Source organism: Rhinopithecus bieti, unplaced genomic scaffold, assembly GCF_001698545.2.
Source record: "Rhinopithecus bieti isolate Rb0 unplaced genomic scaffold, ASM169854v2 scaffold_33302, whole genome shotgun sequence".
Lineage (NCBI taxonomy): Eukaryota > Metazoa > Chordata > Mammalia > Primates > Cercopithecidae > Rhinopithecus > Rhinopithecus bieti.
Genome location: NW_016814366.1, coordinates 482,618 through 498,679, shown reverse-complemented (window position 1 = coordinate 498,679; position 16,062 = coordinate 482,618). Strand labels below are relative to the sequence as shown.

Genomic DNA, 16,062 nt, shown 5'->3' with positions numbered 1-16,062 from the left:
CTGCCTCAGCCTCCCGAGTAGCTGGGACTACAGGCGCCAGCCACCTCGCCCGGCTAGCTTTTTGTATTTTTTAGTAGAGACGGGGTTTCACCGTGTTAGCCAGGATGGTCTCGAACTCCTGACCTCGTGATTCGCCCCTCTCGGCCTCCCAAAGTTCTGGGATTACAGGCTTGAGCCACCGCGCCCGGCCCTAATGTAGTTTTAATCTGTTTTATTTTCTAGGCAATATATTAAGCCTACGAAGTTTTATTATTGGTCAGTCTTATAATAATGTGCTTAATGGTTTTTAAATTTTTATTTCTAAGACCTTTACACTGAAATGGGCTGTGATTTATGAAAATGTTATGGAGCTACAGTCATTTTAAGCTGCCCTAAATCTCTTCTGAAAGTGGATGTGTTATAAATAAATATTATTCTTAAAAATTGTTTATGGCAAAAGAGAATATAAACTTCCTTCTTGTTCATTTCAAATATTAGTAGCTTTTCTTATTAGGAGTTAGTTGCTTGTTTCTAAACTATGTATCTTACCTCAGTTTATATATTCTCATTTTATCGTTAGTAATACAGTACATTCACTGATGAAATTTGAACCCCTGTGTCGTGTATTTTATAATGTAATTTGGGAAAGATAAAATGATTTAATATATTAGTGAACTGTAGTGACTGTAGTGAGGTTATTTCTTTTAAGTTACTTTACCTTTTAAAAATGCATATATTAGGCAAAAGGCAGCATTTTTGTTCACTAGGAGAGACGTTGAGAGCCTCAAGTTTATTAATATTTCAATTAGTACTCAGTTGGGATTTTTCATTGCCTACTTTGAATAATACTTTTCTATTGCGAACATGTGAAACTCATTTTAAAAGCTGTTGTTTACAATTTTAAGACATGTTTTAATTGATGATGGAATATCTGTTTTGGAAAATTCATATTTCTGTTTGAGTAATATTAAATTCAGCATTCCGTAGGGTTTCAGTGATTAATAAAAATTCAGAAAGCACATTAATCGTAAAGCAATGAGATACATTTCTCAAAATTTATCACTATAACCTTACTAAGGATGGAACCAATTTTATATTTAATGAAAGCTTTTAGGGTTTTTAACAGTCAGCATAAGCTACCTGCTAGGTTTCTCTCGTGCTGAATTTGCTGTCGTGTTGGTGACAGCAGTATGGCAACAGTAGACTCTTGAAATAGAGAGAGATTAGGATTATTAATATTCACATCACATTAAACTGAAAGCAAGTTGACCTGGAACAGAGACATGATTGACTTATTTTGTAGCAGGAAATTTAGACTGTTAATAAACTAAAACAGATGAAGAAAGCTGCCTAGGCCTTTCAGTTTATATTATTAGCTATACCATTGTTTTTTCTTCAAGAGAGCAAAAGTTTTTATTTCAGTTACCTATTTCAGACAATTATAGGATAAACTGTATATTTTGTTCCCTAAAACTTTTGATTATAATAAAACAATTTTTTATATCTAAGTGCCTTTACATATTGTTTCTTCATTTCACTTTATAATTTAGAATAGATACAAAATAATGGAAGTAGTTGGAGTATTCATTTCCAACTATATTGGGTGAGTATACAGAAAATGGTTGGGGCTGGGCGCAGTGGCTCACACCCGTAATCCCAGCACTTTGGGAGTCAAGGCAGGTGGATCGACCTGAGGTCAGGAGTTCGAGATCAGTCTGACCAACATGGTGAAACCCCGTCTCTACTAAAAATATAAAAATTAGCTGTGCATGGTGGGGTGTGCCTGTGAGCCCACCTATTCTGGAGACTGAGGCACGATAATTGCTTGAACTTAGGAGGCAAAGGTTGCAGTGAGCTGAGATCGCGCCACTGCACTCCAGCCTGGGTGACAGAGCAAGATTCCATCTCAAAATAAATAAATAAATAAATAAAAATAAAAGAAAATGGAAGGAAGAATTGGGAGCATGTGCAGTAGTCATCTCTTATCTATGGGGGATACATTCCAAGACACCCCGCATGGGTGCCTAAGACTACAGATATACCAAACCCTATAGAAAAAAACATAATATATGTAGGGTTTGGTATTATCCTATACATATCTATCTATACAGATATATATCTGTGATAAAGTTTAATTTATAAATTAGGCACAGTAAGAGATTGACAACAATAATGGTAAAATAGAACAGTTGTAACAATATATAGTAATGAAAGTCGCATGATGTGGTGCCTCTCTCTCTCGAAATATCTTATGGTACTGTACTCACCCATCTTGTGATTGTTGATCTGATAACTGAGATGGCTACTAAGTGACTAATGGACAGGTAGCATATATGGCATGGATCTACTGGACAAAGGGACAATTGATGACCTAGACAGGATGGAGCCAGACAGCACGTGATCTCATCATGTTACTCAAAATGGCTTGCAATTTAATATTTATGAATTCTTTGTTTTTGGGGTTTTCCATTTAATACTTTCAGACCACTGTTGACTGTAGGTAACTGAATCCACAGGAAGTAGAATACTATATTCTTACTGTTTCCCTTACCTCTTGGGATTATTATCTCAGATTTGAAATGGCATAGAAAAATGGTGAGATATGAAGAGAAATTGTTTTCATGCAAACTTCTTGAAAGTTAATGTCTATGCCACTCACCTTGCCTCCATTTCCATATGAATTTGTTTGTTGATTGAGTAAAATTCAGATATATATTATGTTTTAAAGTATAATATTACTAACCTCACATGATTTTATTTAGTGTGTAAATAATTTAATTTGGATTCTGCTATTTTTTCTATTAAGATTAGTTTTTCTTATATGAAAAAGTGCAAGTTCTCTGGTTGGATGTTTAGAAATTTTATATCTTGTGGCTACTAAAGTGAGTCTTAATAAGTGATATAATTTTCTTCTGCTTAAATAACTTTGAAACTTCTAGAATTGTATCTAATCCTTTGAGTTTTCTGAAAATACAGTTGAATGTACATAAAATTATTCATTAAAATGGGTTATTTAGTCTCAAGCAATATGTGAGTGCCCAAGTCCAATGTTATATAAACTGCTTTGAGCTTAAAGCATGACTTCTCTTCACAAGGTAACATTTTTTTTATACTTTTCATTGAAAATATTTGAAAGCAATAAATATAATAGAGGAGAAGCAAAATGAATGAATTACTTAGATTTTTTTACTGCTTCTTAGTCTCTTTGAGGATCATGGGTTTATGGAATGTTTTGGAAGTAAATTTGATATGACTATTATATAGTTTATCAGTTTACTGTATATCAGATAGTTATTTTACTGATCACCTTTTATTAAGTGCCTTACATATACTGCCATTTAATGCTTACAACAATTCTGTTATACAGAAGAAGAAACTAAGATTTACAGCTAATAATCTTTAGCTTAGATCTAGAGGATACTGGGGTTGAAATTCTAGTGCATCCTGCTTGATGCTGAAGATTTCTTTCTAATATGATACAGTTGAAACAAACCACTATGCCTGGAAATGTGAACTTGACAACTAAGGTTCACTTTAAGATGTCCTAATGTCATATTAATCCTGATCTAGTAGTTTCACCCTGATATTTACTAGAGTGTATGGAATTTAATGGTATGGGAGGTATGGTTGACTTATACCATGTAGTGGCCTACTCTCACTTATTAATTTTTCTTCATTAGCTAGTTATTCATTTAGAGAGTTATTCACTTGAGATTTTGCTTGTTATATGTCCCCTTGATATTAAAATATTTTTTAACAAAACTCAAGTATATTGAAATAAATTGTCATTGAATTAAAGTGACCAAATTTCTTGATCTGATAAAGCAAAAATAGATGAAGAATTTTAAAGATACCAAAATATTTGCTCAATTTTTGATTTTGACAGTTTTTTAAAAAAAAAAAAATAACTTCAGAAAGCCTTAAACTTAATTTATTCATTTTCCTTCCATTCCCTTCCCTTCCTTTCCCTTCCCTTCCCTTCAGACCTTCAGAGTCTTGCTCTATTGACCAGGCTGGAGTGCCGTAGTACGAGCTCGGCTCACTACAACCTCTGCCTCCTGAGCTCAAGCCATCCTCCCACCTCAGCCTCCCAAATACTGGGACAACAGGTGCACACCACCATGCACAGCTATTTTTTGTACTTTTTGTAGAGATGGGATTTCACCATTTTTCCCAGGCTGGTCTCGAACCCGTGAGCTCAAGTCTCAAGTCTTCTGCCTGCCTCTGCATCCCAGGATGCTGGGATGACAGGTATAAGCCATGGTACCCAGCCCCTTAATGTATTCATTCTTAGTTTTAATTCTGTTTAACTGGAAATAATGCAGCCATGCACTTGTGCTCATGTTCTTTTTCTCTTTTTCCGTAAATTGTTTTTTTAGTTTTATTCTGGAATCATTATTGTTCTCCTTTATGATGTTATTGTTAAATACTTACGGCTGAAGGGATTTATTGGTACAGGTAGGCAACCCAATAGAGGGCAAAAAGAGCTTTCTTTTTTTTTTTTTTTTTGAGATGGAGTCTTGCTGTGTCACCCAGGCTGGAGTGCAGTGGCCGGATCTCAGCTCACTGCAAGCTCCGCCTCCCAGGTTCACGCCATTCTCCTGCCTCAGCCTCCCATGTAGCTGGGACCACAGGCATCCGCCACCACGCCTGGCTAATTTTTTTTTTTTTTTTAGTAGAGACAGGGTTTCACTGTGTTAGCCAGGATGGTCTCAATCTCCTGACCTCGTGATCCGCCCGTCTCGGCCTCCCAAAGTGCTGGGATTACAGGCGTGAGCCACCGCGCCCGTTGCCATTTCCAGCTTAGAAAATTAAGAAAGAAGATCCTCCTTGGCCTGTTTTAGGTCATGTGGCAACCCTTGTATCAATGTCTATGGAGTGATAACAATGTGACTGAGCGGCACTGTAATTACATGCTCATCCTTGAGGTCAGGATATCTTCTATAACCAGATAATGGGAGAAGGGTAACAACCATTACCCACTTATTGTCCACATATTATGTGCCTATTTTTGGACAACATTTTGGAGTGTTGGGCTCAGTAATAATTAACAAATAGTTTACTGATTCCAGTGGGTAATCTGAGGATCATAAAATGACAGGGGCTTTACTTCTGTTCCTTAAACCTAGAGACTACATTGTTCTTCCTCAGTACAAGTGAAAAAATGGCTAAAATAAATGTGGTAGTACCGTGTGTACATTCATATATACATATATCTGTCGTAAAGAATTAACTAGGCCAGACATGGTGACTCATACATGTAATCCCAGCACTTTGCATTGTCAAGGTGGAAGGATCACTTGAGTCCAGGAGTTTGAGGCTGTAGTGAGCTATGATCACACTACTGCACTCCAGCCTGGGCAACAGAATGAGAACGTGTGTGTAAAAACGAACATCAAAACAAATGAAAAGAATCTGCTATATCATTAAATTATAAGTATTGAACTATATCATTAACTGATAAAGGTTTTGAATTAATACATTTATTGTCTTATTTATTTTTATCAGGTATTTCTTTACCTTAAACTATATATGTTATTATAATCATTTTAAAGATCCATTAATTTATAAAAGTTCATCTTAGTAGCTTCTCCACCTCATCATTATTTAACTACAAATCTGAATTTTAACCTAATACCTAAGAATACTACGCTACACATCTCCCCAAAAGACATGCCTTGCTTTTTCTAATATTTCAATTCTCATGGTAGTTGTTTCATATACATATTAGTTGGTTGTAACTGTTTTGGGGGGGTTTTTCAGCCACGCTTGAACAATGGCCAGTTGCTTGGATCTGTTATGTTTCGAGGGTTTTAAAATGTATTTATGTAGGCTCATGCCTGTAATCCCAGCACTTTGGGAGGCTGAGATGGGCAGATGACCTGAGGTCAGGAGTTGGAGACCAACCTGGCCAACATGACAAAACCCCGTCTCTACTAAAAATACAAAAATTAGCCAGGCGTGGTGGTGGGCACCTATAAACCAAACTACTTGAGAGGCTGAGGCAGGAAAATCACTTGAACCTGGGAGGTGGAGGTTGCAGTGAGCTGAGATCGCGCCACTGCACTCCAGCCTGGGTGACAGTGAGAGACTCCATCTCAAAAATAAACAAATAAATAAAATAAAATTTATCTATGTAATATTCATTGGTTATGTTATAGTTGTGAATGCATTTTTTTTAAAAGTAGGCATTATGTTTTAGAGCAGTTTTAGGTTCATGGCAAAATTAAGCAAAAAGTATAGAGATTTCCCATATATTTCATGCCCCCACATACTATACAGCCTCCTTCACTATCAAAATCCTGCACCAGAGTGGTACACTTGTTAAAACTGTTGAACCTACATTGACACATCCTAATCACCTGAAGTTCATCATTTACCTTAAGGTCCACTCTTGGTATTGTACCTTACATGGATTTTGAGAAATGTAAATGACATGTGTTCACCATTCTAGTATCTTACAGAGTAGTTTCACTGCTCTTAAAATATTCTCTTCCTTTTCATTCCTGCTCACTTAACCCCTGGCAAACACTGATGCTTTTACTGTCCATAGTTTTGCCTGTTCCAAATTATATTCTAATTATACATTATGTCAATATGCAGCCTTTGTAGATTGTCTTCTTTCACTTACTATTGTGCATTTAAGGTTCTTTCATGTTTTTTTCATGGCATAGTATCTCATTTCTTTTTAATGTTGAATACAATACAATTCCATTATCTGGAGGTCCACAGTTTATCCATTCGGCACCTACTGAAGGAAATCTTGGTTGCTTCCACGTTTTGACAATTACGACTAAAGCAGCTGTAAACATTCAGATGCAGGTTTTTGTGTAGACATAACATTTCAACACATTTAGGTAAATACCAAGGAAGGCAATTGCTGGATCATATGGTAAGAATATGTTTTGTTTTGTGAGAAACTGCTAACCTGCCTTCCAAAGTGGCTGTACCCTTTTGTGTTCCTTCCAGCAATTAATGAGGATTTCTGTTGCTCGACATCCTTACCATGATTTGGTGCTGTCAGTGTTTTGGATTTTGGCCTTTCTTATAGGTGTATAGTAGTGACTTATTTTAATTTGCCTTTTTCTGATGACATATGATGTGGAACATTTTTTTACATGCTCACATGTTTGTTTTTTGTTAATTCACTTAATCAAGAAATAGTTATTGAGTACTACACACACACACACACACATCCCCAATATATACTTTTACAAAATAAATTTTACTTATGTATGTAAAATTTTCTTGTAGGCAAGGAAATCACTTGCTAGTAGTATTTACAGGAAGGTCTTTTTGTTGTATGTATGTTTTGTATAAATGGTGATTTAATCTCATATTTATCCCAATCTGTCGGTTTATAATTACACATACATATAATACTAGATGTAAAGTATTATTTACAGTATGGGAAAAGCTATATAAATTATCTGTTAAAACTTGGTAGGAAGATTTGTGCTTAATAGATGTCTTCTTTTTGTTTATAAACATTTACTGGTTTTTTAAAAAATGCAAATGATATAAGCTTGTTTTAGGAAATTTGCAAAATACACATAAGAATAAAGAAAACAAAAAGGAACTACAATCTCAAAATTAAATCACTGATTAAATTTTGGTATCTGTTTTAATGTATTTTTGCAGATGTTTATCCATATATGTATGTTTTTATAAACATATTCCTCCTCCTTCTACAAAATGTACTATGCTATATATATTTTGTTTTGATTATTATTTATGATAGACTTTTGGACATTGTTATTTAAGTTTTCCCTCTGTTATAAACAATCTTTCAAAGCCTATCCTTATTTCTTATTAGGAGCACATATGTGATCCCTTTGCTTAAATTTCTAGAAGTGAAATTTCTTAATTTAAGGACATGTAGAATGTTAAGGAACACATAAAATGCCCTCCAAAAAAGACAGCATCAATTTCATTCTCAACAGCAATCTATTCAAGTTTTACATCTCTGAACCTTACTTATACCAGGTATTTTATAAAGTACTTAACCTTAAGATTCTTATTTTAACATATGCCACTTAATTTTTTAAATTACAAGTTATTCGTGCTCTTTGTAATAGCCAAATAATGTATACATATAAATAAAGAAAATAAGTCTCCTTTTCAGTCTCTCCCCAACTTGATACCCTCTTTTAGACCTTATATAACCGGTGTTAAAAATTTGGTTTTATTCTTCACAAATTTATTTGTGCTCATATAGTTATACAAAGTGTGTATTCAAATTTTAACATGTATGACTTTTGTATTCAATTTTTTAAAATTTAGTTCCAATTTTATTTTAATGTGGGTAATTTCCTTAGGCTTTTCTTTCATTTTACTTATATTTTACAAATTTTTCTTCATCTGGGTCTAATTTAAATGATTATAAAGTTCTCTTCCCCTCCTTCATCTGCCTTTTTCAGAAGAGCTGTCTACTTCTGGGATGTTTAGTCCCTTCTTACATTCTTGAGTATTTAATGATACTTGTGTTAGAATCTCTTTCAGATTGTTCTATTATCTGAAATTCTTAACATTTTAGACTTCTTTTCTGATGTGTCTAATGACCGTTGCTTACAGTGGATTGTTTTCTCCTGCTGTTACTTTTGGACCATGAACTCATCTTCAGTGATACTTTATCTTTTGGAGTTCTTTGAGATCAGGGTTAGGGGAGTAGTTCTCTAAAGCAAGCTTGCCTAAACTCTTACCAGCTAACCCAGTGACATCACGATTAGTTCTGTTGTTTAGGGACTCCTTTTCAGTCCATAGTTAAAATTTATGCCTTAACTCTGTGCTCGGCACAAGTATGATGTTTAATTTTTTCAGAGGACACTTCTTTTGCCCAGATTCCAGGCATATTTGTTGTTTCATGTGAGCATGGGCACTTTTTTTCTGGTTCGTATTTTTACTGATAATGTAATTCTTGAAGGGCCCAAGTTTTAGAAAAAAAGCAATCTCATTGTTAATATTTCTCCTTGCGTTGGCTCAGGTAGGTTGTGCCCTAGGTTACCATGACTGTTTTCCTCCAAGGCAGCCATAGCTGGTTTTAATGCCACTCTGGTTTTCAATTCCCTCTTTTTTTTCTGATGCTTAAGGACCTTTTATCCAAGATTTTAGGTATTTGTAGCTGGAAATTTTGAAAATTAGTTTTTCATCTTCCATTTTGCTAGAACTGAGACACCAATTGCTGATTTTCTATATTAATTTCCTGCACGTTGGTAATTGTGTTCCATAGACAAAAAGATTGATAATGATTGAATAACATGTAGGATCCATTTTATTCATTATTATTAGTACTAATAAAATGATAACTAATATTTATTGGGCTTTTAGAGTGTGCTAGGTACCATGCTAAGTGCTTCAGATACATTATCTAATCTAATTATTAAAATAATACAATGAGGTAGATAGTATTTAATATTATTGTCCCCTCATTACAGAGACAGAAACTGAGGTCAAGAGAGATGATGTAATTTGTTTCTGGCTAAGATCACCTGGCTAGTAAAATAGGAGGGATGGAATTTGTATCCAGTTTCTTGATTCTGGACCTGTGTTGGTTCTTTTTTTCCTTTTTTTGATATGGATTTTCGCTCTTGTTGCCAAGGCTGGAGTGTGCAATGGTGAGATCTTGGCTCACTGCAACCTCCACCTCCAGGGTTGAAGTGATTCTCCTGCCTCGGCCTCCCGAGTAGCTGGAACTACAGGTGTATGCCACCACACCCAGCTAATTTTTGTATTTTTAGTAGAGACAGAGTTTCACCATGTTGGCCAGGCTGGTCTCAAACTCCTGACCTCAGGTGATCCGCCTGCCTTGGCCTCCCAAAGTGCTGGGATTACAGGCATGAGCCACCATGCTTGGCCCTGTGTGGGTTCTTAATGCCCATGTAATGAGACTGTTCTTATAAGAAATACTTGTTATTCACCTGTCAATTGTAGGCAATAGGGTTGCAGTGGAGAACAAGGCCTACTCAGTCTCATGGAGAGTAGAGTTAGTATACTGTGTGGATTAAAAACACTCTTCCTGTAAATGGAAACAAGTTGGTTTATTTCCACAACATTTAAAATATTAAAACATGAAATCTTATTTTGCATAGGTACCTTGTATTTAAGAGTCGTGTTTTTGATACATCATGTTACAATGATATCTTATCCATTTTCATACTATATGTCTGACACAGTATTATTTTGCCACAGAGATGTTTTACTATATTTTAATAAAGACATAATTTTATTTACTTAATTTTACATGCCCTATATAAACTTGTGGCTCTTATTTAATTTAATATGTTCTTAGAAATTGGACCAATTCTTACTTACGGAAAAATAATTAGTTTTCAATTCTTTGTAAATGTATTATTTAATGTCAAAGAGTTGAAGTCAGAGTATGATCCTCCTAAGACTACTGGCAGCACCTAGTAGAATGTATATGGCATATTATTGAATTCACTTCCTACATTCTTCAACTTTGTTTCTTCCTTCTTTCATTTTGTCTTTTAGATTGCTCCTGAAAGTCTGAATCTTAATTTCTACCTTATTTTTCTATTTTCCCTTCTTTTTTTCCTCCTTCCTTTAGTGAGAAATTTTTTGTTTGTTTGTTTGAGACGGAGTCTCGCTCTGTCCCCGGGGCTGGGGTGCAGTGGCCGGATCTTAGCTCACTGCAAGCTCCGCCTCCCGAGTTTACGCCATTCTCCTGCCTCAGCCTCCCATGTAGCTGGGACTACAGGTACCCGCCACCCCTCCCGGCTAGTTTTTTTGTACTTTTTAGTAGAGACGGGGTTTCACTGTGTTATCCAGGATGGTCTCGATCTCCTGACCTCGTGATCCGCCCGTCTCGGCCTCCCAAAGTGCTGGGATTACAGGCTTGAGCCACCGCGCCCGGCCAAGTGAGAAATTTTTTAGCATAATCTGTGTTCCAGTTTTCTGATAAAGTAGATATGACCTTCTCCTTTGATAACTCTCATTCTATGTGATTTAGTGTCTTTTTTGATACCTGTTTCTTGACAGCCTGTTTTGGGTTCTGCTTTTGTTTCTGTGAAATATTGGGTTATCTTACAGTTCTTTCTGTGTTATCTAACCTCAATTAGTTACTCATGTTTTAACTTTCTACGTGATAACACATTGAAGGAATTATTTGTTGTTTGCACTTATTTGGTATAACTTTTCTTCTTGTGTGGAAAATGAAGAGTTCACTACAGTTTTCTGTTTGATTTAGGAGATTAATCTATCTAGGAAAGAGAAAATAGTTGTTATAATTGCATATAGTCACCCATATGTTTAAACCTACACAGTGACAAACTGAAGATTGCTAATGCATGGGGTGGATATGGTGAATAATGACTAATCTAAATTTCACAATTATATTAATATTTCACCTGGCAAAGTTAGTTTTGTTTTGTCTTTTAATGACATGGGCCCACTGCATAATTGTTAGTGCTTTCTCTAAAAATTTGATCACTTACTCTGGCCCCAGCCCTGACTTGAAGTATTTCTAAGATATAGAAAGCAATCTGAATAGTAATTTCTTACATTGATAAAAGTAAGTCATATGAAGACAGAATGGAGATTTTTGTGTGCCAGATTTTAAGGACTATGCTTTTACAAAGACACAAATTTTTAAAAGGCAAGATAATATCTGTTATTCTTTGCAGGCTGATCAGTTGATGTTCGCTTTGCATTTTGTTCGAGGCATGCATCCTGAACTTTTTCAAGAAAATGTAAGTCAAATTAAAGGAGAGAAATTTTACAGTAACATAGAAATTTGTTAATGGGTGGATTTATGTTTACGTTAGAAGTTACTTTAGGCTAGAATTATATATCAACCTATTAATCTTTTACTAAGTTAGAAATGTAGTATAAAATGGTGATTTCTAGTTCTACTTCCCTGTGGATGAGCCTAACATTCCAGAGTGATGGTAAGGCAAGGAAAGAAATCTACCAAGCTGCCTACATTTTTCTGAACCCAGGTTCACTTACTTAGGGCAACAGAAGAGTCAGCCTTCTTATTTTCCTGGCCTAGGTAGTAGAGCTCATAAATAGAAAAACTGAGATAATATTGGTACAAAACTACATTATTTATTGCTTCCACTGAACTGTCAAGAGGCAGCAGGTAAGGCATGAGGATGGGCAGTTCTCAGAAGTTTGCCTGAACCTACAGGTTTATGTTAATCCTTTTATGTATAATTTATTTTCCTTGTTTATGATCTCATTTCTAGTCTGCCATGTAACCCCTTCTCAAACTTCAAAAGGACCTCCCTTGAGCTGGAGCTAATGAAACCATTTCTTGTCTACTTACAATTTTAAAAAAGTTATTTGCAAGTAATTTTTCTCATTGTGATGCTGTTATCATAAAGTGAGATTCCAGTAGCCAGGGTGCCAAGGGATGGTATATGGACAGTGCAATTTTGACCTACTTTACTCTACTTGGTCAAATTTTAACTATTTTCTGGTTCCCTTCATTTGAATATAATAGTTAAAAGAATGCAGACCATTCACAGTTCTTCCTATGTTCTCTCTTTGTTTTTCTCTGACTCCACATGCACTGGCTCACTTGTATAGTTTCTCCTGAATTTATTCATTTGGTCCCGTTAACTCCTGCTGATAACTTTGATGTCTTTTCTTCTTCCTATATAATGTTTTTCACTATGATTGGTAGGTTCCATGAAATATATATTTTCCCTATTTTTCTCTTCTAAAGTGTAAATGAACTGTCGTTGGGGAAGGAGAACATTTTTCTCTGACTCACATAATGTAGTAGTAATCATTCATATTTTGCTTATTTGTGGCTGCATAATTCTAATAGGAAGAGTATGTGGCCAGGGTGAGTGAAGGCAGAAAATATGTTGCTTTGGTAGTTTTTCCACATTGCTCTCAAATTTTCATGTATTTTGCTTATTTACTGGCCAGTGTGTGACAATAGTATGGTAGTACCTATTATTGTCTAACTTGGGGATGCCACGGGGAAGGCATAGATTTTCTTAGCACTAGATTCTGAAACACTTGATTCATCTTAATTCTATGGCAAAAAAAAAAAAAAAAAAAAAAAAGTATTAATGGCATCTTCTCTCAATCAGTGAGAAAAAATATGTTAATGGAATTACTTTTCTCAATATTTCCTACCAGATACAATTTTTAAATTTTTGGGTGCACCTTACTGCTTACTCATTAGCAACAAATAGCCTGTGGAAAAACAATTAACAGGTAGTGACAAATGTTAATTGAACATGACATTTAAATTTTTAGACATTGAGACTCATATATATAATGGAGTTATTGTTCTGTTTTACTAAAATTATTCTTAGATTTCATATTAGTATTTTATGTTATCACATTAATACGTTCTTGATAATGTTAACATACTAGAAGAAGTGGTAAGATGGAAATGATTTTTTTTCCCCCTATCTCCATATGGAACTGCATTTTAAGCCATCTTATAGGGAAAGTTAGGCAATTTTGTTGACTGGTTATCATCTTTATATTTTTGTGTTCCTATATTTTTATTCAATAGGAATGGGATACATTTACAGGTGTGGTTGTTGGAGACATGTTACGTAAAGCTGTAAGTTAAAATAACAATCTATTTTGCTGTTAGAGAAAATATTTCTGGCTTTTTGTTAATGAAGTATAATTTGCTTCAGAGGTGTTCTAAATTATTGTTGAAGTTATACTTTGATTAGAAGACTGTATTCTGGCCTCTTAAGTATTTCCTATAAAATAGACCTAAGTATATTTATTTATTTTAAATACATATATTCTGAGAATAATATGTAATACTAACGAATCAATGCAGTTTCTTTTTCTCAGTATATGTATTTTATTCCAAGGATAAGTTTATATAATCTTTAAGAGAAACAAATCTTATAACTTGAAAATTTTTCTTATATAATGGGAGTCTTAAAATTACATTTTAGAACTTTTAATAACTTCACTCAAATTTAGCTTTTTTCCTAGTAATTTCCTATTTGAATACATAATAAATAATAGTCTTCTAGCAATATACCCAAAATATAACGTGGAACCTAGATAATGTCTGAAATGTAAGATATAATTAAAAATAATGTAACTTTTATGACAGTTCCTCATGACATTTGAGTTTTTCTGAAGTTTAACGAAAGATTAAGCACAATGAAGAAAATGATTGCAACGTTTGCCTAAATGGTTCTCTGTCCCTTATATTACATAGAATTTTACCATGGTGACTTGTAAAATACATTAAAAAAAAGAAATAATGTATAGAATGAACTTTTTTTTCAAAATAATAAAATAGCTAATCAATTGCTATTTTTTAAACTCTGAATTTTACCAAGTATACTAAGGAAAATAATTGCTTTTATTAAAGGATTCTCAACAAAAAATACGTGATCAGCTTCCGTCTTGGATAGATCAGGAACGAAGCTGGGCCGTGGCAACATTAAAGGTATTCATGTTCTACTGTGAGACATATTTTAATTTCTTCCATATTTGTGTTGTTTCTGTTGGTACTTTGTGCTCCTTATTCATAGTTAGCATTAATATTTTAATAGGATGTAAGTTCTCCCAGTAAAAAGTTACCAAAGAATTATTGTGATTAGTCCTTTAATCAGTAATTACTAAACCTTTCGTTTATGAAATAGCATGCCTTCCAAATACAGTATTTTCTTTCTCTCTCTCCCAATCCCAGCCCCCAAGGTAAATTAGGCTATGAGAATGGTGACATGGGAGAAGAAAAAGCAGTTTAGAAGCCTGACTCTCAACAGTTCTGTGTTCTTCAACTACTCAGGCTAAAATGTTGTTTTTGTGGGAAATGAAAGACAAATCTATGCATATATATGTTTCCATCCTTCCCTTCCTTCCCCTGCTTTTCTTCACAACTGTTATAACGTAGTAATAGCACATGATAAAAACAGAATAGCTAGCATTTACTGATGGGTTACTATGTTCAAGGCATTATACAGAATTTGAAAATGGATTATCTCACTAAATATTTTCAATAACGTTATGAGGTAGCTATTGTAATTATCCTTGTGTCACAGATGAGGAAATTAAGGCACAGAAAGATATAGTAACTTGTTTATGGTCACTTAGGAAGTAGAACCAGGATTTAAAACTGTGTTTCTTGCTGCATAGTCTGGGCTCTTCACCACTACTCTTTACTGCCTTCATTTCATAAATATTGGTTGAGTAAAATAAATGAAAAAAATGGGGAGGGGGCGATTCTGTTTTATATCCTCCATTTTTTTCATTTATCATTTGTTTGGTGCTTACTACCAGTTGGCATAATGCTAGTGACAGTCTTTACTTGACCAAACTTTAGTCAGGCTCATGAACCTTCTAGGCCGACCTATGCACTTCCTTGTAAAATTTACTTTTAACAGGAGCCCTGCAAAGTTGGTTTAGTGAGAATTTATTCATCTTCCATATCTGATTACCCTTGATATCTAATCAGATTCCTCATTCCCCACCGTTCCCCAGGTGATTCTGATGACTTTGGCCTGTCTTCAGTAAGAATCCTATTAGGTTGGTTTAGCCAGAAATCCCTGTACCCCTGATATTTCCTCTTAGTAATTTTCCATCCACTGACCTCACTGTGCTCCTTGGTTAAAAATTTCCACTTGCCCATGCTGTATTCAAAATTGAGCCCTGCTCTGTGCTGAAGTCTTTTTCCCCCTATTGCTTCCTCTATTGTAATAGTCCTGAAAAAAATCTGTTTTTAATGCTTTAACTACTGACAAGCTCTGGTTTTTTTGTTTATACCAGTGGAATGACAGGTGTATATTTTATAATATCAAGAGACTCTGCCATGAACAAACTTACACTGTAGAGAGCATATCAAAGCATTACCTTGTCATAATGGTTGGCGGTATACAAGGTAGCCAAATACATGATGATAATATAATGTGTAGCACACCTAAATTAGTAATGACGGGACCTTGTATACTTAATGTCACTAAAGTTAACAGACTACCATCAAGTGTTACTTTAATAGGCTTAGATCATTTATTAAAAAGTAATTAAATTGAAATGTAATTAATTTTCTGCTGTTTAATTTTAGTTGTTACATAATGATATTTGGGCAATATAATGGATTATTTTATATGAACATAGGTGTTTGGA

The 16,062-nt window shown here is 34.6% G+C and overlaps 1 protein-coding gene across 1 annotated transcript in view; it reads left to right on the top strand.

Annotated features, from left to right (window-relative positions):
* DYNC2H1 (dynein cytoplasmic 2 heavy chain 1) overlaps positions 1-16,062 on the top strand; it is a 384,617-nt gene that overhangs the window by 171,296 nt on the left and 197,259 nt on the right. Inside the window, 3 exon segments of the mRNA XM_017850085.1 lie at positions 11,622-11,687; positions 13,478-13,528; positions 14,309-14,386. Of these exon segments, the coding sequence (XP_017705574.1) occupies positions 11,622-11,687; positions 13,478-13,528; positions 14,309-14,386 (195 nt within the window).